The following is a 21,958-nucleotide window of genomic DNA, read 5'->3' on the forward strand; positions in this document are numbered from 1 at the left end:
AATGGGCACGAAATACAGTAAACAATCATGATTTAGTCTACAGGGTCAATTTCATAGTAAAATTAAATCATAACTAAAGTCAACTACTACCTACTGTTTGAGATCACATGATCAGATGGAATTGCATTCTTGCAAGTATGAAAGCTTTATTACCTCTAAATTCACCACGCAAGAATTTTACATTTAATACCCTTAATGAATACGAGCGGAAATTGCCATTTATGTGACAAAAAATGTCGGGGAAAGAAAGTACCCCGCAATGAATACGATCTCGAACAGCGTCTAGAAAAATGTCTCCCCCCCCCCCTCTACATATCCCTCTTACAAACATGCTAGGGCTGAATAGTTCAATCCCTAAAGTCCTAAACACACTGAAATATTTAGCCAGCTAGTGACAGCCCAAAGTATCCACGGACGACTGGAGTCTCTGGACTAGATTGGGATTTGGGGTCGATTAGGTGAAATTTAAACGAAATCCGAAACTTGGTTTCATCACACATTCGAAATATCACCTTGCCACCGAGTCCTAAGAGGAAAAAAGCAAAATGTTTATGAAGAAATAGAACTTCAGATGTAAAAGAAACCAACAAATTAAATCGAATATTATTACCATTTCAAGAAACTTCTTGCAGTTGCAGTTAAGTAACACTTTCACACTTCTGGATGAAATTAACAGCAAAATAAATAATAATAAGGCTGGCTATCTTCTGTGATGAGAAGGCGGTCTGCTGGGTTACCGTAGTTCTAAGCAACAACAGCTGGAAACAAAACACTAGTTAATAGCGTTCGTGGGCTTTCATAGCCCATTTAAGTTTTTCTGCGCAACTGATCTCTTCCTTTGTAGACCCCATTCGTCTTTCATAAAAATTTGGTCCAGTCTCTGTATCAATCTCTGACGTAACATTCTGTAAATGCAATGAGAGAATATGGTTGAATACAAACCAACAGTGGACCATAACAAGCCAACAGATTAAATCATTATAGAAACACCCTCACCCACATTTAAGTTTATGATTAATTTCCGGATTATAGTGCGACCATGATATCATGGTTGTACCATGCTACTATGGCATCGTGACGGAATTCCGATGTTTGGACTACTATCCACACTATCCATTCGAATTGGCGGTTGAAAAAAGACCTAAGTTGCTATTCGAGGATGATCTGGGTTTCTATTTTTCATAAGAAAGAATAAACAAGGTTTATCTTTTCACATCTCATTAAATCTTGCTGCGATTTCCAAAACCCACGGGAAAGAAAGTAAAAATCCGTACTAATTTATTACTTAGGTGTTCAGGTATCCTCGACACCTTTGTTAAGCTCCTCATCCCTTACTGTCACTTATTACATCTTCCAACTGTTTCACAGATTGCACAATAACAAGTTGTTGCTGGAATGCAGAGATAATTTTCGAATTAATAGCCGACATTTACCAGCACTTCACATGCTACAATCACGCCTTCATCACTGCTGTGATTTCCAATAAAAAAGAAAAACTCGATGCAAAAGGGTTAAAATCTGCGATTCAAGGAAAACAATTCAGCTGAATGATTGAATTTCATGTCTGATCACTTACTGCCACGAGAAGCTGTTGTCGCATCTTCAAAGATTCAAGATTTAACAAGATTTAATCGCTTTACGAGTTGAAATTTCACGGCCGTTTTGTCTTTTAGACATGAATGAAATCGCTGGTAATTGGTAAAATTATAAAAAGATTATGTGCATCGCATCGAAGACGAGACTTTTGTCACCTTTATTTCTTCTTCCAAAACCCCTTCTTTCTGGTGCTGTAGCCAACCAGGAAAAGACATTAGATAGGATTGCATCATCACCGAAGTTTCAATTCCTAGAGCCAGACTCTAGCCCAACATTGTACGCGAAGCAGCTCTCTAAGCAAAGACACAAGTGATGAAACTGAAACCACTTTAACCTAATGATTCCCGTTACCGTGGATGGCTACCGTCACGCCAACGTGTTTTCTGATGCAACACCTTGCAGCGCAACAGTTCTCTCGGCAAACGGCATTTTCTAAATAAAACACAAAATTATTATTCAACCAACAGGAGTGAACAGAAGTTGTTACACTCACGTGTGAGCCATGAAAGTCATAAATATTATCGGCAGGTTTCTTTGAATTTATTCATTCTGGAGGTCCTTGGTGTTCACATTCTTATTACTTGCATTTATTAGCTTTCGCTGCTGAAGGAATCCGCCATTTAATCCATTTGTCAGCAGCTGCGTTCAATCAGCAATTTTAAAAAATTTTTGTTTTTCAGATATTTGCTGTAAAGTGTTTCGGGAATATCCTTCTTAATAAACTCTAAAAGAACTTGATTCAAACATTACTAAAATTACAAAAAAGTTCATAAACTATGATTGAACATTCACGTTCTTACAAAAGAGAGAAATGGGAATCGAATTAAATAGATTAGCATTCAAGCCAAAGTCATTGGGTTGAGAATAAGCCCAGCAAATTGAAATGAAGAGTGGCTCAACTCACGACACATCCCTTTTGTTGAGCTGGTAGTCCCGAGTCTCGTTAAAACCCAATAATGGTAAAATGTTGTTGGGGAGGTATCAAAGTATGGATGTGGGGGGCACAGTAGATTTAATGCGGCGTCGGCGGCGGTGGTAGGGCCAGTCATCCATCAAAAGCTTTAGAAATTTTAGCAAAGGCGGGGGTGGACGTGTGCTAATTAAAATCAGCTGATTGTTATGACTAGTTTGTTGCTTTTGCCTACAGCTGCAACTGTATGCTGCTACTGCTGCTGACTTTGTGAGCTGGACGGTCTAAAGGGATGGAAGAAGGGTGTGTTATCCCGGCCGGCTTATTTCCTGAGGGAGGATTGGCGATGGCAAGCCGGGTTCCGTGATTGTGCCAAAAACAGTACAATATGTATGTACGAGCGCGTTTTCATCAAAGGAAGCTTTTGTCATCCGAAATCCACTATTGTGCGAATTCCCTAAATTGAACCCTTTCATCATGGCAACACAGCAAGAGGAGGAGGAGAAGAGAGAAGCACAAAATGAGCCAAAGCGGGAGCCAAGTTGGCCGAGTCAAATGAATATATATATATAGAAGCTGCAGCTCCAGTGAACGAGAATTTCCACCGAATCTTTGAACTTTGGTAAATACGAGGGATGGATAGATAGATAGATGGATGGACAGAATGTTGCTCAAAACTCTTTGAGGCGCATCATCTATCTATCTATCTATCTTATATATTTGAGGAGCAGGCTCTGTTGATGAAAGTTCAACTGTGCAAAAGTAACGCGAGGCGGAAACTCGAACTCAAACGAAGCGCGCAAGTTCCCTCTCATTCGAACGGAGAAACAAGAGGGATGGAGAATGGAAGCCGTCGGCGGATTCGATTTCTGGACGAATGCGGACGAAACGCGAGTGCGCCCACCATTTTACAACGCAAGAGGAGCTCAACTTGCTTTTGGGTGATTTCGGATGATTGCCCTAGTAGTAGTCCGCATACTGTGTACAACTCCAAAAGATCAAGAACGGGGCGTCCACCAGAATCACAAAGCGGCCGCATCACTTTCTGCCCACTAATTTCCTAATTAATGCACACGCGTGAAGAAGATTTGTCGTTTTCTTTCTTCTCTCACAGCCCTGCGTGTCGTGCGCAAGCGCCCCGCCAAAATCTTGTCAACTTTTTTGGGCGTATAGAGGCCTGGCGCATAATCAGCTCCTCACTAGGCCTATCACGAAAAAGTGGGTGTAGTAAAATAGTTGCTCTTCTTTCTCGTCCGCGTATTGGTTATTCGCGCTCGGCCTACTACACGCTATGCCCCCCCACGTCACAGCTCAGCGCATGTGTGTCGTATCCATCAACGGGTTGGGGGAGGTTGAAAAGAGATAACTGCGATGGCTGAAGAATTGGAGGGAGAGCTCACGCGGCCTATCATTGGCCCCCGCAATCAATGCGCTCAAAGGTGGAGCCATTTTTAGAAAAGGAAATGGAGCGCGTCGGCGGGGGAGTCGGCGCAGATTGTCGCCCTATAAAAATAGGCCCAGGAAGAAGCCATGATGGATGGTAGGCGGAGTGAACGGCGTCCGTGCAGCAGCAGCAGCAAACTAAATAATAATAATTGAATTCTTCCCCCGTCGTCGACGACGAAAATGCAAATTCAGCTCAAAACTCGTCGCCCACCGATTTTAATAGAAACATGACATACCAAAACCGGACGACATCATTTGCATGGCGCAAAACTATTGGCTCGAGTTGCGCTTTCGCATTTTGTGACCTCATCCGGCGAAAATACACCCGACACAAATTCCAAAAGTTGCTGCAGACATTTAAAATGAAATGAGAGCGGAGTTAGACTATAGGAGTGATGGCGGACGGGACGGAAAGATGAATAAGTCGGTGAGCGAGTGGTGCGGCAATCAAAAGATATGCTCGATTACCCATCCGAAATGCAGCGCTTTCCAGCAATGTTTGACAAGCCATTGAAATTGCCATGACGAATGCGAAATAAATTGAATAGTTCGTTGAAATCATCTGTGACGAGTTGACGACGACAACCAAATCTATTTGAATGTGCTCCGATTCCAATTATACCTCCACTGTGGGACTCTGTTGGGCAATTTTTACAAGCGGAACCACAAGACAAGGTTGAAAATTCTAAAAATGACAGAAATTGAAAGAAATTCGATCGTAAATGTTCACGTCACATAACATTTTCTTTGCGTTATTACCGTCTCTACCGGCCGTGAATTAAACGGTTCGATCCCTGCAAGTCGTTCCGTTTTTGAATGACAGATGGCGTTGCGCAACAATTCCACGATAAAGTTCAAAATCCCGCGTTCCCTCGATTCTTCTACAATATCCCGCTTACATGTTAAAGAATTGAAAAAATCAATCAAAAGAAATAATTTGTGATCGAATTCACCTATGGTCAACAAGAGAGACGAGTAAATAAATATAAGAAGAAGAAACAAGAAAGGCCGTAACCATAGCCGACGTGGCTAAAAAAAAAGGGGGGGGGAGAGAGAACGTGATGACTCGACACGTAATCGGAATGCCTTTGACATTAACCGCCAACATCCGACAACAATAGCCTCGGCACGCAAGAACAAGAGAAACAAGACGAGGTAGAGGGAGAGAGATCGAGCGGTGTTTTTTGGTTGTCGGCTAAAAACAACAACAACCCGATCCATCGGCATCATCAGCCGACCAGCGTTTAGCATTCCCCTCGACCATGATGGGCAACCATGCTGGACAGGTTCACTTCGAATTCGATCTTCTTTTAACATCGACACCGGCGCCGTCTTTCTTTCCGTGCTGCTCAAACAAAACACACACACAAAAGTTGTACATTTTTTACAAAAATTAGTCATCAAATTACGCACCTGTTCTCGATCACGTCTTAACCCGTAACCGGATCCGTCAGACAACCAAGACCGCAACCTTCCCCCCTTTTATAATTTAATTTTTATTTAAATTTTTTCTGCGTGAAAATGTACTGGGAGAGACATAATACAAGAAAGGGTCTGAAATAAAGGCGGGATAAGACCTGGGCCGGTAATTCTGACACAACAACAACAACAACGGGAACGGCGTTATTCACGAAAAAATCATGGCCGGCTCGTATGCTGGGAGGTTGAAAAATAAACACGGTATATATCGTATACACCACCAAGTTTCTTTTGGTCCGGATGTAGTTCTATAGTTTGACACCGGACAAAGGTAATCAAAACACAAACGCGGAGGTGGCGGATGGCGCAATTGTCATCATCCACACAGACAGAAACAAATGCCAGTCGCGTATATCACGCTGTTTGCATCCGTCATCACGACATCACCACACAGACACTCTCTCACCACCGTCAATTGAAGCTCTCAATGCGTCAACACCGTGATGGCCTCCGCCCCGGAAGAAATCGTTAAACATGGAGGAGGAAATAAAACCCACAACAGACAGAACAAAAAAGGAAAAAAAGTTTTAACGACTTCCACATCATCAACGCCAACAACCAAGTTTAAGAAAACCGACGAGCTTTAGAATTAATTGACTCTCTCTTTTAAATTATTCGGTCGTTTGTTTCAAACGACCGCGTCCAAAATTTAAAACGGGCGGTTTCGTGTCGTGGCGTTGATTTTAGCGCGGTCGTCTAATTCCATCTGCTCCGCTTATTTATTTAAACGCGCTATCCATCGGCTTGGCATGGGGCGTGAAAACTCGGTCGGTCGGTCGACGTGGCGCCGCTCTATCAACAACTCTGTCGTCTGCCGCCAGGGCGATGAAACCCAACAAATTAAAATATAAAAGCAGCCGAGGAAAATATGGAGGTAAAGAAGAGAGTTTTGTGATATGATGATGAAGGGCAACCGACACGCCACACACATTTCCGAAAAAGTTGGAACGCTTCCTCTTAAAAAGGTTCTAGTGTGTGTGTTACCAGCATTTGGTGGATGATCCACACAAAAAGTTGACATTTGAAAACGCAAAGGTGCAGTCGCGACCACCCACCCGGGGGTTGCAGCAGAGAGGAGGAAAAAAGGGGAAATTTGAGGTAAAAAGAAAAACAACTTTGAAAAAACATGTGGAAGGTGGAGAAGAAGGGAAAAGTATGGCGCATGTTGTTTTATTCCCGCGTGCAATGCCAACCGGCCTATTAGAACCGTGGCCAGGAGAAACAAAAAAATAGAAATAGATAGCGCGCGCGCACATGACAGATGTCACCGTGCGCTGATGACCGTTTCACGTGTGTCGGATGCGGGACTTTTTATTTTGTTCAATTTTTAAAAAAGTTGAACATTGAAAAAATAATAAGAAAAAAAGAATCAAAAGTGAGCTATACTTATACTATATACATTTCCCTGTCTGACCTGCGTGACTTTTCTTATTTTTATTTTGAAATTCACAGTCCCTCTGCGTCGACTTTTCCGCATTAAATCGTCGTTTTTGTTTCCCCTTTGTTCTCTTCCTGTTTGTGCTTTGACATAAAGAAGCGCAGCGCGTGACGTTCAAAATATCTTTTTCTTTTCTTTTAAAGGTCATCATCATTTCGGGATTGAAGTTGTCCCGACAACAGAAGAAAAAAAAAAACTGCTGGCGTCTTGGGAAGTGTTGATGAATACATCAACGTCGTCGTTGTTGTTGCAAAGCTAATAAAAAAGGTGAGTGGCGAGAGATGAGAGCCGTTCCGCAGACATGATTTTACGACACGTCTTGTTTTTTTTAAAAAAAGAAGAATAAATCAAATGAATGACGGGATCGAGCTACTGGACGGGAGCGTGAGATCGGTCCGCTCTGTCGGTTTGTGTGTCGGCTGAAAAAAGCTGAAAGATAAAAAAAAAAGGTTGTCCGCATCCCACCTGACTCTCCCAAAATAAACCCCCCCTCCCATCGTCGGACGCAATTAAGCCGTAAAAAATGGTTCGGGTTGTTGAGTGAGCCTCTCATCTCTTTTTTCTTCTTTTTTACACAACGGCCTCGAGGAGTTTCTGAAGATTCCGAATGTTTGGAAAACATCTTCTTTACTACCTCGTTGTCCACTTTATAATAAAGAACAAACGACGACCACAAGTTTAGATTTAACTTGAATGCGAAACTCGCTGTCACGGTGACTGAATTCACAATGTGTACGAAAAGATTCAAAGTGAATCAAACTTTGTCGACATTTATAGTTTATACATGGACGTAAATAGAGCTTACTAAAGATGGGATTAACGGGAATCTAAGACACACACAACTTGTAGTGTCATAACCAAGACTTGATCTTCTCTCCAAAGCCTTGAAAAATAAAAGAGAGGGGGCATACAATTTATTAATAGCCTCTCTTCTTTATGGTGGGCAATTAGTCAGGATGGGTATTACTCCACGGTGCACATCTAGAGAGAGACTGTAATAAGAAAGTGTGTCTCATCATGGGTATAAAGGGGGGAAAGAAGAAATCGAGTCTCCCTGGGACGAAAAAAATGAATCAATAAAACAAAAGAGAGTCGGAGCTAATGATCGTCGAGCCACGTGAACCTCCATATTCTTACTCAAAGTCAGTTTTCTTTTTTTAAACCCCTCAAACACAAGGAAGTCAAATAATGTTTTGTAACTCACCCCTTGTCGAAAACATTCTGTGGCTGCGTAAAAACATGGAGCAGAATCAGCACCTAAAAGAAACCACTAATTAGGACCAAACTGGCACGTAAATAATAACATTACTACTTACGTCGTACCTGCATATACAGTGATGAGTGTATCAATAACAATAATACTTTGACGTCAGAGCTGGGCTGCAATAGACACATCTGCAATTCCAAACTCATTACAGTACGTAGTGTGGATTGTCTAGCAAATTCCTTTGCAATTGAAATAAGGTTCCTGGAAGAAAAAAGTTAACACGTGTTACGAAAAACGTATCGTCAAGGACAACCACCCCTGGAAGTAAAGTAAAAGAGGATTACACAGTTGAAACATGGCACTGGAATTTAACAAGAGTAGCAATTTATCACACACCACTGTGATGTTGGAGATCATTTTAATCTATTAATGAATTTCTAGTAAGTAATAGACATTACCTTTCGCGGCTTTTGGACCTGATGATCATCACTTGACTTGTCACAGACAAAACTCAGATTTTTGTAAATTACGGGGAGTGATTAGACGTTGCAATTTTTGAAAATGTTTCCTAGCGCCATTTCAAATTCAGTTTTTATTCCTACGCTTTGTGTGATATCACTGGGCATCTTTTCAAGGAGACTTTATACAAGAATGACTTATTTCCTGTTGGCATCAAATATACTGATACGTCAAAACTGATACCATCGACAACGTATGAAAATTATATAATGGACAGCCTGGTTGAACAATCCTTTACCTCTCGAGTGAACAGCCAAAAGACACTGGGAAAGAGTACTTAAAGCATATCTGTTTTGTAATCAAAATAACGACTAAGATGAAATATGATTAAAGGCGGCCCAACATGAAATATTTTTCTGTTTGTTTCGAGTGAGTGAGGGGGGTGAAGTGTAAGTGATGGCTCTGTTACGACTGTGTGTTGCGCATCATGGGGGGCATACAGGTATATAGTAGCCCTGTGGTATTATAAAAATGCATCACTGGTGGTCCTTTGACGATGATAGGATCAGACTGATGGAAATTCCAAGGGTGGAAGTTATTAATAATAACCTACGAGGGGGTAGCTGTAGTAGTAGGTAGTAGCTGTAAGGATCGGTTGTAGAATTCATGTATGAAGAACAGCACCTTATTCATTCAAATGCCTGATTTGAATACGAATAAGGAGCGAGGATGTATATAGTATGTAGGCCTATGTACATTTAATAGAGAGAGTGCAATCCACGTCGTCGTTGATTGAATCGAAAATAGAAAGAGAGTGCCGGAGCAGTACTATAGCGCTGTATAACACAATAAAAAGCCATCCACGACTTATTCGAATAATAGACACTGCGACTCAGTTCGAAAAGTGCAGCCAAAGAGAAATGAAATCAAAATGAGAAGGGGGGACGTACAGTACGTACTGCGCCATCAGGAAGAAGAAAGGGCGTCGCGACACTTTACCGGAGGTCTGACTTTTTCTTTTTCACATTTGTTTCGATTGATATTATTCCCCTTTTCATGATCAAGGAATTCAGTTTAAGAACTTTAATTTGTAAAAAATTAAAAGCGAATTTTATAGTCATTTCTTTCTTTTTTCAATTTCGTTTATTCCACTTGTCTTGTCAACTATTACACGGACACGATCAACGAGACAGACACAGTGAACCAAGTTTTAAAAAATGGCGCACAAAAATAAAGAAAAATGGGGGGAGGGGGTAGGAACACAGAGCCATAAGATATTGAAATGATAATAATTTGCGGGTGGTGATGATGTAACACAAATGGGAAACAGAAGGGCGCGTGTAGAGGAACGAAAAGACGTAACAGTGTTGAGAGGGGGCTATTTAAAAAAACATCTTTTGGTGGGGGGAAATAATAAAAAATTAGTTTTAAAAGACACAATTTAAACGCAAGATCTGGCCATGGATTATGACACGAAATGTAATACAAAGCTTTTTTGAAAAAAACATTACTTTTTTTTGTTTTCCATTTTCCCAATGAAAAATGTGTGTGTGAACATTGGTTTTTTGTCTCCTTCCAAGAGCATGGCAACAGGCTTTTCTGTTTTAGTATATTTATAATAACGGGACCGACATTTTTGTTTAATTTTTTTTGTTTTGTTTTTTTAAGTTTTTGTCTCGGCTTTAGTTTGCTTTTTAGCACGTCATTTACATACACAATCACTCAGTTACACCATCGAGATCCAGCTTCAAGCTCGCACGAATTGTGTGTCTTTTTTTGTTGTTGTTGTTGTCAAACATTTGAGAGAGAGTCCAGGGGGAGAAAGAGAGAAAAAAAGAGAATCGCATTTTTAGACTTTCAGAAATCAATGGCGCACGCGCGACGTATTTTTGGGTAGCCATCAATCACCGGATTGGATGGGTGGTGAAATATAAAATCAATTTTTTGTATCATCAAACATGAAGACATACACAATATTTTTGAGTGAAAAAGGGGGCGAGGGAGGAGTATTTTTGAATTATACAGTATAGTATTATAATTATATACGACGAAAATGCGAGTTAGAGAGAGATAGAGCCGTCATATCCGAACGAATGACGTATGAGAAAAGCTTTAAATCCAAGTATTTTACATATTGATTTCTTTTTTTTTTTTTCTTTTTCTTTTTTGGCCTGGGTATTATATATATATAGATGTGTACGTAGAACTTTACCGGGAGTCTTGAAAAAAAAAACGTAAAAATAATTGGGCGTTATATTTAAAAAAAAAAAGGAAATTTGAGATCCGCGCTAAAAATGAAAATGATTCCGAGAGTTATAAAAGCGTCACCGGGAGGAATTTTTCTTTTTTTCAAAATCCGAAATTAAATTGGTTTCTGTTGTGTCTGTGTTAACAAATCCTCGACTTTCATGATTGTCTCGGATGAAGAAAAAAAGATTGGGAGGCGAAAAATTGAAATTAAACGGGAAAAAAAGGTGCCGGAGGAGGGAGCACGATCTCTACACGGCTTGATAATATCTGGATCGGTATCGGGGTAGGATTGAAATAAAAATGAACAGACTGTTATTACATGTGTGTGTGTGTGTGTGTGGGCAGGAGAGAAAGACTTATTCGATATTATATACTGTTCATATAAAAAGAAATCAGAAAATTCATAATAGTAGTTCATAATAATGATAATAATAATAACAGAACACGACTTATATCTCTTCCTTCCGCTCGTCAACAAGTTTAAACAAAAAAAAACGTCTCTGTACTACTCTGTAGGCAAAAAAATAAATAATCAATGAACAAGAAGTTTTGTGTTGTGTCTACTACAAAGGAGCTAGAAACAAAACAAAAGAGACCCGTCTTTACGCATTGGTTGTCAACATTTTTGCCTGATGGATTGGATGTCCCATTAGTGAGCCGAAATTTTTAGATTTGTTATTTTTTGAGTCGAGAGAGAAATTTCCCCTTGTTGGAAAAAAAAGAAAACCGGTTTTTGTCGTGAGGGAGAGAAGATTGAAACCGTTGGGATCGTCCGAGATGAAATAAAAGAAAAATCCTTAACTATAACGCCGCATGGTAATTAATATACATAATAACTGTAGATGACGCAATAAGAGAGAAAGAGACGAGACAGTTAAGAGTGAGAGAGACGGAGATTGACCCCAGAAAATGACATGATCGGATAGCCCCCGGTAGGTACAAGTATTTAGTTATATAATAAAACATAACATTGTTTTTAAAAACCACAGCGCTCGGCGATTCGTTTTCGATTTTTCTGAGAAAAAGAAATGTGAAAATAACCGACCGACTGAGAAACAAACACACACACACGTATATATAAAAGAGCTGCTGGATGTGGTCGCAGACACGTTCTTGTTCTCGACAATTTGTTCTTCTAACTCTCTTTTGCTTTATTTGATTTGCGGAGAGCAAAGAAACAAGAAGAGAGCGTGGATTTCATCCGCTATTTCAGCTCTCCCTCTCTCTCGCCAACGCTCCAAACACAAACACTCGACACAGCAGAGAGCACACGCGGGAATTGATTGGTGATAACACGCACACACACATAGACACAAACGAACGGAGGAAAAACAGTCGGGGATGAGAGACACTTTGAGTCAAGGCGCGACGAACGTGAGAGTTTTACCGCGAAACAAAAATTTTTCAAAATTATCATCATCTCTTATTTCATTTTTAAAATTTAGTTTTTTCTTTTAAATACCCCATTTTGTTTTCTTTAGAAAGAAAGATAAAAAAACGACACTCGACACACAGGGACATTGAACCGTGCAGGATTGGGTTTTGAGTTATTTGATTTTCTTTTACTTTTTTGGTTGTAAAAAGGTGAAAATCATCAAAACGAACACAACAATTTGAATAAAAACAGCAACTTGGAGATAATTTGACGCGCGAGAAACTCTTTTTCCTCTTTTCTTTTTCTGAATTTTGTGCTTCCGTCAGTTGTCATACAACACGCCGATCAATTGGTTATATAATAGTCTATGATACATGATAGGAATTTCATCGAATCCTCAATGGGTTGAATCGTTGAGGCCTCAACATTCTATAATGACGGGCGTAGGCCAATCTGCACTTTTCACCCCGTTCTCTCTGATATAAAGAGGCCGTGAATTTACGTATTAACGTGTGTGTGTGTTTGGTTTATATATAATTGGATTAAATTTCAAGGCTTTGTCCATCATCATCATCATCATCCGATCTCTACCTACTAGCCCGCCATTTGACCAGAGTGTCAATGCGGAGTCTGTTGGTGTTGTTGCTGCTGTTGCAAGTGATGTTGGCTGGCCTGCTGGTGCTGGTGGTAGGCGGCCTGCGACGAGAGGTGCTGGCCGACCAGGTGGTGTTGCGACTGTTGTTGCTGCTGCTGCTGCAGACTCTGCTGCTGGTGGTGCTGCTGCTGTTGGTGGTGTTGTTGCTGCTGCTGCTGCTGTTGTTGCTGCTGCTGTTGCTGTTGTTGCTGCTGCTGGAACTGAATCTGCTGCTGGTGGAGGTGAAGGGCGGGGTGCGGCTGGCCGGGCAGGGCGAAACCCAGGGCTTGGTGCAGCCGGATGGCCTGTTCCAGCCTCGAGTCCGTGTAGCCAACAGAGGACGACGAGTGGTGGATGCCACCGCCGTGGCCGTGGGCGCCCGACGCCGAAGCGGCGGCCAATCTCAAAACGGCTTCCACTCCGGCCGCTTGGAGGCGACGGGCCACGGCCGCCTCTTCGGCCGTCAGCGCCGCACTGGAAGAGTCGTCCTGTTCCATGTCGACCGGGCCGTTGTTGCCGTTGGCTCCTTGTTGCTGCTGCTGCATGGCGTCGTTGAGTTGCTGGACCGTCATGGCCGCCCCCTGTCCGAAACCCACAGACTGCGAACCCAAACCCATGGCCGATCCCGTGCCCGTCCGCCCCAACGAGCTGCTGGGACTCGTCAGTCGGTTGTTGTTGTTGTTGTTCATGACTCCGCCGTGAGACGAAGGCGGTGCCGTTGCGGGACTAGGAGCTGCTGCTGCCGCCACAGCGGCCGCAGTGGCCGGACTGGCCCCAGGTCCCGCCGACGCCGTTTCAATGGCCCCTCCGGGTCCGTGTCCGGAATCGGCGTCAGAGTGATGACTGGTGGGACCTCCAGCCGAGGGTCCCGGACCCGGCGAGTCTCCACGATCGCGGAATCGCCGCTCGGCCGCCGCCCTGGACAGCATGTACTGGGCGGCAAATTGATGTTTGGGTTCCATCCGCATTTGTTCCATGTGAGTGAGTAAACCTGCCAATCATCAAAATGGAGGTTTAGTATCAAACAAAACAAAACGAAATAAATAAAGAGTAACGGAAAGACGACTGGAAATTATTGGTGGCGTACGCCTATCATTTCAAACAAGTTAGGAGCCTGGAGCCAGTGCGGAGAGGTAAAAATAAGAGGTTGGTTGCTGGCCGGCAGGTTCCCCAATCGTTCTGATGCATGTCGTCGGTCCGTTATTTAATTGAATCACAAAAATAGATCTAAACTACTACTGCTAGTAGATATATAGACAAGTAGATGGGCCCCAAATTGCTAGTGGGGCGATGACGTAATAACAACCTGCCCGCCTTCTCTAGCCTTGTCTGTCTCTATCATCAGACAAGTTTTCTTCTTCTTTCTCTTTCCATTTGTGCCGTTTCCTTTTTTATTTTCTTTCTTTCTCTCTGTCCGTGTTGTGTGTTATAGTCTGCAGTTTAAAAAGCGATTCGACCACAGGAACACAAGACCCCCGTCCATGAAAAACATGCTACATTATGCTGATTATGTAAATAGACGCAACCAGCCAGGGAGAAAACTCTTTGATGATATAGTGAGACACAGCGAGTGGAAAAAGGAGGGAGAGAAAACCAAAAAAAAAAAAGCTTCAAATTGGCTTAAAATTTGATGGATAGGCCCAAGTTCTTGTTTTAGTTTTTTAGTTATTTTACTACAAAACATTAGCCCAGTCAAACAAATCCAGGCCGACTGTACGAACCCCGTCAAATGAAAAAAAGCTGGTGGACTTTTTGGGAGTTCAATCGATACAACGTTGGCATTTCGAAGGATTTGAAATTTAAAAAAAGCGCGGGGAGGACCAGCCACCGACACAATTTCATTTACGATCGGCCCTTTTGTGCCCAGGCAATATAACCACTGGCCGTGTGTGGGGTTGCGTGTGTGTTTGCCCAGTGTTTCGGATGTGGTGGTGGCCCTGGACCGACTGACTGTGCGGTCGTCGGCCCGCGACGAATCATTACAAACAGCTGCTCGTTGATCAAAATGCTGGCCGGCCTTACACCCACAAAAAACAAGGCACAATAGTCTACACACATAAGCCACAACAACGGGCCTTTCTTTTCGATTTTTTCCTTCCAGATTAGAAAAATAAAACTTTTTATTGACATTGGAGTCCCCCCAACCAGACCATCGGCCATTGTTTCGTGTTCAATTCAAACCGGTCAAGCCTCTCTCCTACCCCCCCTCCTCACTTGTAGCCCTTGGAAAAAACAACAGAACCGGTCCAGCCTCCCTTTTTCCGAACTGTACGTGCGCTGATGCGTGAAACAAATTGCGTTTGGGGGGCTTCAGCACAAGAAGAAGAAGAAGAAGAAACGAAAAAGGGTTGACTGGTGGTGATGGTCGGATCGAATCGAATTCCCCCCCAAAATAATAAGGTGATGGGATGATCAATGGGTCGTACCGGTTTCGTGTGGGAAAACGGCCGGGCAGATGGAGCACGGCCACATGCGCAGGGCAGAGGTGATGTGGGCCGTCTCCGGGTGAGCGGCCAGATGTTTGCGCAAGCTGCCCTCGTTGACGTAGTGCTTGCCGCAGACTGGACAAGCGTGGGTCGGCGCCCGGCGCTTGACGGCGCTCGGCGGAGGCGCCGAAACGGCCCAGCCACCGCCCACACCGCCCGTCAGACTGCCCAGTCCGTTGATGACGTCCGAGGCGACGCCCAGGCCGCTCAGCGACGACGCCAAACTGCTGTTAGTGCTGATCTGCTGCTGTTGCTGTTGCTGCTGTGCGTTCGATTGTTGTTGCTGGTGTTGGTGTTGTTGCGAGGCTAGGAGCGATGAGACCGACGCCGCAGCCGCCGCCGACTGCTGTTGTTGCTGCTGCTGCTGGACGTGATGGGCCAGCGATGGAAGGAGACTGTGCTGGTGAGGCATCAGCAGAGAAGATCCCGCCGAACTTTCGCTAGTCGCACCCGATCCTTCGCCTGAAATAAAATTCATTTTTGAAAAATCAAAACTCAAGTCGAAAGCCTCTAGTCACACAAATCCCGAGAAATGCCAGACGAAACTGGACACTCTTGGTTGATGGGTTATGCCAAAAAAAATGTGAAGAAAACAAAAGTAAAAGAACATTTCACTGAACGGTTGGCCGAGTTTCTCCGGAATGAACTTTGACGGTGTGGGTCTAACGCGCTTTTTGGCGGATTATTACAAAGTTGCCAACAGACTGCCAAGCTACGAGTTGTTAACGTCCAGTGTATTACACAGAAGCGGAACACATCAAAAAGGAGGAGGGTGGATGAAACGAGCCGGGAATAACCCAACCCGAGAAAAAAGAAAGAAAAAGAATAAAAAATCGGCCCAATGGGCTCCTCCAGTGCAACAGCCGAAACACACAAAACTACAAACGAATATTGATTCTCTCTTTCTCTCTTTCGTCGTTTCATTTCGGGGTGGTGCCGGTGGCGACTTTTATAATATCAAGAGAGAAGCAAAGAGAGAAGCAAAGAGAGAGAGAAAGAAAAGGGAGCAGAAAGAGAGAAAGATGATTCAATGATTCATGTGTACAGCGGCAGCAGCAGCAGCCCTCCATTGTATAAATAAACTCCGGGGCTCTGTGTATGTGTGTGCTGAACTCGTCGAGCCATTCGTTGAAAAGGGAATCACGACATCTGTTCATCATCAGAGGCTCACAAAAACTAAAAGAAGAAGAAGAAGACGCAAAAGAAATGGAATCAAAAGAGTTAGGAGCTAGGAGGGTTGGAGGGGACTTTTTAATCAAGTTGTCGGAATGGACTACGCCATATAGCAGAGAGAATGAGAAATAAATAATAATAATAATAATCATCCGGAAAGAAAAAAAATGGGGCGTCGCGACGCTTTTCCGCATTGAAAAGAAGTTATTTCGTCTCATGTGTGTGTGTCTTTTTCTATTTTTCAATTCTATAAAACTTTTTTTCATTTTTTTACGGTTCTTGTTAAAATTTATTTTGCGGCAACATTTTCCACGAATGCGCATTGATTTCCCAGGCACTGGCCGACGGCGACATTCCCGCATCAAAAGATATTTTTAGTTTTTGGTTTGTTGAAACTGAAATTTTTGTTCCGCGTTTTGTTTCTCGTCGTCGTCGTCATCATTTTCGATCCATTCCGGATGCGCAGTAGTATACACTCCCCCCCTGAAGAAGAAACCGGTTTTTTCTTTCCCCATCGACTGAACTGGCGTATTAATGTTTCAACACATCCCGTCGCCCAGGCCCTTCTATTACCTGGGCGCTTCTGTTACGCTTCTTCTTTTTTTTTTCTATTTTCCAAACTGTATACTATCTCCTTATTGTTTTTCTTTCTATTCTTCTTCGACTCTCTTTACTTGTTCCTCCTCCTCCCCCCCTGGAGAGAATAACTGACGTCTATCTCTCTATATAGATGTAGTTGCCAAGGCAGCAATTAATTATCTACGGGCCTCCATCCCACTCTCATTGGAATTACACAACAAACAAAAAATTAAAAAAAAAAAGCGGCGCGGCCTAACTCCTCCATCGCATCCAATCGGAGCATTTCTTTCAACCCGAACGTCGAGAAGCTAAAAAGGACTCGATTGTATGGTTCCACTTTTTAAAAAATATTTCCCTGGTCATGGAAGAACGGATTTACTATATATATAAATACATCTACTAAGGTTTCTTCTTCTAGTAGAGTAGACCAGGCCTGTCACAACATGGCCTGGTATATCTAATATCGTTGTTGTATTTATTTTTAATCTCAAACTCTCCCTTACATTTATTTTTTATTTTTTGCCTGGACAAACACGCCACGGATAATACTTTTTTTCTTGACTGCTCTCTCTCTCTCCCCCCTACCGAATCCCGCGAAAAAATAGACGCTGGAAAAACAACACCGCATATGTATGGCCCCCCGTCCGCCGTTATATTATTGGCCGCCACCGAGTTGTGTAATGTCTCATCGGTTTAAATATTTTTTGTCTCGATTAAAATTCACATTTTTTTTAGTTTTCTGTTCGAAGGGCATCAAAGAGAATAGAAGGAGAACCTACGAAAGAAAATAGGGGAAACCCAACAAGACCTTCATCCCCGAAAAAATGAAATGTTAGACAGAAATATTCGCCCAAGAAGAAAGAGAAACGAGGGCGGAACAAGTTGAAAGCCATCAGCGATTTCTCGTGAGTTTCCAGCAAAAGACGCAAGACCCTGTTGTGTGTGTTTTCTGTTTTGTTTGTGACGTATAAATGTTTCGACATTTTTTCACGTCACGGAAGTCGCCTATTAACGACGACCGAACGGAATCAAAAAAATTGAGCTGCTCATTTACACACGGGGTTGATGTTTTGCCGTGCGCAATGGTCGCGGACTCGTGTAACTATTGCCATTCCAGTGGCGACTCTGTCGTCCCATTACGTCAAAATTCTCGAGCCCTTTACCCCGTGTTTCGTGAAGAGTTGCTTAACGTAACAATTGCAACCGCCGAATGGCCTTTTTTAGCGCACTAAACATCTTTTTAAAATTCTTCTTTCTTTCTTTAGTCGCTGGAAAATGAAATGAGACGTGGTGGTGGTGGTGGGGGAAGAAGCGGCGGCGAATGCGGACAGAAGCAAAAGAGAAGACGTGCAATTCGATTATGCAGATTCCCCCTTATTCGGTCCCGATTGCTTTTTCGGGGTGTATTTAGCGACTACCGCCATCCTATTTGGGCTCTCCCTCCCCATCCATCCATATGTGTGTGTACACTCTATCGCCCGTCGCCATCTCCCCACAAAATAGAATCAATCAGATTTCTTCTTCTTCTTCTTTCTTGCTCAATTAATCGCTGACGTTCGGCAACGACATTTCAGTGGTGCTGGGGTGAAGGGAGACTGACTCTACATGTGACACGCTTCGTATATAATGTAGTCGCTACGTGCGTAGGCTGAATAAGTGCAGCCGGCGATATACTTTTTCTCCAACGAAATTTTTTCAAATTTTTAAAAATAGGAAAAAGATTTTGGTTTTGTTTTTAAATAAGAAAATGTTTTAGAAAACTTGACTTACCGGTCATGGAGGACGTTCCGGCCGAAGCGGCGGCGACGACGTCTTTGTGGACGTGCTTCATGTGTTCCATGAGGGCCTCGTTGCCGAGGAAGAGCTTGTGACACAAGGAACAGCAGGTCGTGTTGGGTCCGCCAATCAGGGCCGCGTGCTGTCCAACATCAAACGGTGGCGAATAATGAACGAAACGAATACAATAAAACAAAAACGAAATGAATGAATGAATGAATGAATATATACCAACTAGTATGAATATTAGACTCTAATAGAGTTCGAAAAAGACATTCCGTATAAGAAGAGAAAAGTTTGAATTCGTTTTGAATTTTCCCTCCGTCGTCAATCAAAAAACGATGGGCTCTACATAGTATAATCAAACTAGAAATTTAAAAAATAAAAGACGAGCCAACAACAGTAGGTAGGCCTATGGGAATGGAAACAAAAAATTGTACACACCCCCACACAATAGGGGGAGAGAAAGAGAAAAAAAGAAGGTTTGGATTTTAGGCCTATGAGCGAGCGGCGTCGCTCGGCGTCGGTCCCCAACCCTCATTTTTTGTTGGCTGGAATTACCAATTTTTTTTTCTCTTCCCTCCAAATGGGTGGCGAGGGAGTTTAAAAAAATAAAAAAAATTGATTTATTGCATTTCCCCCTTCCTTGTGCCCACGTCCGGATGCGGGGGCCAGCAGCCCAGCCCAGGCAGAGAGTGGAAAAAAGAAGTGGGGGGGGGAAGAGAAGAGAAAAAATGGGAGGGAACAATAACAGCAGGCAGGGCTGATGACGTCGGGGTCGAATAGGAAAAAAATGTTGGGCCAAGAGAGAGGGGGGGAATGAAAAAGGGAAATAAAAAAAAGGAAGTCTCTTTCTCTCTCATCATAAAAATTAAGTCCGCCATTGCTGGCGGTGGTGGGGAGGAGGGTGGAGCGTTCCGCTTCCGCTCTCTCCCCATATCCTGGGCGCCATTGGCCCCCCCCCTCTCTCCTTCAGCCGCCCGTGTGTTACATCTAGATGTGTTTGATGCATGATAAAAACTCCTCCCATTTTTTTCCCTCCCATCCCACCCACCATCACCACCCCCCGAAAGAGAAAAAGAAAATAAACTTTTTCACTCTCCCCTCCACCCAGCAGTTAGTTGACTGATGATTTTCTGTGCATTTCATTTCTCTGATTCTCTACCCTATACAGACTTGGCGCCGCGACGGAAAAGAATATTATCATAACGAAATAAAAGGGGCTTACACACACACACACACAGAGAGCCAAGCTCAAAAGAAGGAAAAGACGAAAAAAATCAATGTTGCCGACGACGTCGTCGACGTCGACTACTTTTCCGTTTCTCTCTAGTAGACGGACGACTACTACAATGTCTAAAAAACTCACTACACACACACACAGACACACTAAAGTCGAAACTCGTGGAAAAACAAAAGAAGGGCGAGCGTCGGATAAACAGCCGCAATACTCTACTACTACTAATTCAAAACTACTTTTTTTTTTTAAATTTTTCTACCAAATTTTTCTAATTGGGTGTGAAAAAAAAACAACCAATTGCGACTCGAACGTCGACCGGGATCTTACTTGGTCCAGCGGAGAATTATTGGAACCGCAAGGATTTTTTTTCGACTGTCATGGCGCAGGGGGTTGGGGGGTTGGAGGAGGAACAGGACACACATAAGGACAAGACATAAAATGGTTTAAAAAATTAAATTAAATTAATGGATAGACAAACACGAAGCTGGACAAATCACAAGATGCGCGCCACATTTAAACAAATGGTTGTGCAAAATGATATCATATTTTTTAAATATTTAATTTTGTTGGGGGTTAATTTGTTGTTTTACCTTGGCCGTGTGGGTGCGGAGTGAGGACTCGGTGGCGAATCCTTTGCCGCAGATGGCGCACTGAAACGGCCGGTTCTTGGCCCGTTCCAGCTGGGCGTCGTGATTGCGGAGGTGCTGCTGCAAATTCGACAGCTGGATAAAGGCTCGTCCGCATTCCGGCACATGACAACGATACGGTCGTTCACCTAAAAATAAAACCAAAAAATCGACAAAAGAAAAAGAAAAAAAAAATGATGAAAGATTCATGAATGAAGCACATCATTTATTTTGAGACGCCCGGCTTGGCAGCTTCTTCTTTTTGATTTCATCTAGCAGAGTCCGCCATCATCAAATGCAGATGATGGGAACTTCGGCACCCGGTTTTGATCCGCCGCCCGGATGGAACCAAAAAAAGAAAAGAAAAGAAATCGGAAACAAATGTTTCGAGAAAAGTGTGAGTTTTCAACTCTCTTCCCCTGGCCAAACTTGGGTGAAGAAGAAAACTCGTCGTCTTTTCTTTTTGGATTCAACTTTTCTTGGAAAAAACGAAACAAAATTTCTTTTGTCTATTTCTGTCTCAAAATTTGAAACAAATCAAAAATAATCGGGGAGACCCGATATTATCTAAAACATTTTTCTCCCCTCCTACCCTGAAAGTCTGTCACACATATGACGGCGACGTCCAGCGCATACTAATGAGAGCCACTTGGGTCTGTCTGTCTCTTTCTCTCCCTCGGCAGTGCGTTAATTACAAAAAGCCCCGCGACGATGTACACACACACGCACAGAGTCGAGATGGGGCTCCCAAGTTTTATTTCTCGACAACACAATGGCAAAGGGGAGAAAGAGAAAAACGGGAGTCTTTTTTTTATTTTTGTATCTACCAAGGGGCTGTGCTCCTCCTTGTGTGTGTGTGTGTGTGATATGCATATTTTTCAGGCAGGGAGGTACTATTGAGAGTTTGAGACTTTTCTCTCTCCCCTCTCTGCGCGCGCTATTTTATATTATTTCGTTTTCATTTTTGTCTTTTTCTTTTTCGCTTTCGTCAAATCCCATCAGGACGCGGTTCGTGCGTGCCTTTTGATTCTTTTTCTCAACCTTCGTTCCTCCGACTCTTTTTTATTTATTAGCTCCGCGGAATAAAAAGAAACCCCCCTCGCAGTCCTTAATCTTTTTTTTTGTTCTTTCTCCCGAATATATCTTTTCTCATTCGCCCTGCGGCGTAATATGCGCATCATGAATTTCAAATCTAGAGCGCTTTTCTTTTTTGGTGAGAAAAATCTTTTTATCTCACTCATGTAGTTCAATTAAATGACACGGAGAACCAATCAAGCGCCATGA

At 42.9% G+C, this 21,958-nt stretch overlaps 1 protein-coding gene and 2 long non-coding RNA genes across 11 annotated transcripts in view; all 3 read right to left on the reverse strand.

The window, feature by feature from the left end:
* Positions 1 to 111: 111 nt before the first annotated feature.
* Positions 112 to 2,245, reverse strand: LOC124208475. Of its 3 annotated transcripts, XR_006880456.1 has the most exons (6): positions 2,090 to 2,245; positions 1,948 to 2,028; positions 1,752 to 1,889; positions 1,001 to 1,688; positions 611 to 905; positions 112 to 526 (listed from the first exon to the last, which is right to left on the reverse strand). It is a non-coding gene; the product is annotated as an uncharacterized LOC124208475 (long non-coding RNA). The 3 variants fall into 3 exon arrangements; XR_006880455.1 differs by having other exon boundaries at positions 1,001 to 1,889; XR_006880457.1 differs by having other exon boundaries at positions 997 to 1,889.
* A 5,830-nt stretch (positions 2,246 to 8,075) lies between these two features.
* LOC124208488 lies at positions 8,076 to 8,592 on the reverse strand. Of its 2 annotated transcripts, none has more exons than XR_006880469.1 (3): positions 8,535 to 8,592; positions 8,186 to 8,394; positions 8,076 to 8,126 (listed from the first exon to the last, which is right to left on the reverse strand). It is a non-coding gene; the product is annotated as an uncharacterized LOC124208488 (long non-coding RNA). The 2 variants fall into 2 exon arrangements; XR_006880471.1 differs by having other exon boundaries at positions 8,093 to 8,126; positions 8,193 to 8,394.
* Positions 8,593 to 10,800: 2,208 nt separating this feature from the next.
* Positions 10,801 to 21,958, reverse strand: part of LOC124188372 (zinc finger protein rotund-like) — a 117,760-nt gene continuing 106,602 nt past the window's right edge. For 4 of the 6 annotated variants that reach the window (XM_046580943.1, XM_046580942.1, XM_046580947.1 and 1 more), the window contains 5 exons: positions 20,639 to 20,823; positions 20,376 to 20,420; positions 18,803 to 18,950; positions 15,221 to 15,742; positions 10,801 to 13,785 (listed from right to left, as the gene is read on the reverse strand). In XM_046580943.1, coding sequence (XP_046436899.1) covers positions 12,779 to 13,785; positions 15,221 to 15,742; positions 18,803 to 18,950; positions 20,376 to 20,420; positions 20,639 to 20,823 — 1,907 coding nt within the window. In that variant the 3' untranslated portion in view covers positions 10,801 to 12,778. The remainder of the gene's footprint in view (positions 13,786 to 15,220; positions 15,743 to 18,802; positions 18,951 to 20,375; positions 20,421 to 20,638; positions 20,824 to 21,958) is intronic. The other 2 variants (XM_046580944.1, XM_046580946.1) reach the window with 1 other exon arrangement.

Source organism: Daphnia pulex, chromosome 2 (genome assembly GCF_021134715.1).
Source record: "Daphnia pulex isolate KAP4 chromosome 2, ASM2113471v1".
In the NCBI taxonomy this organism is placed as follows: Eukaryota; Metazoa; Arthropoda; class Branchiopoda; order Diplostraca; family Daphniidae; genus Daphnia; species Daphnia pulex.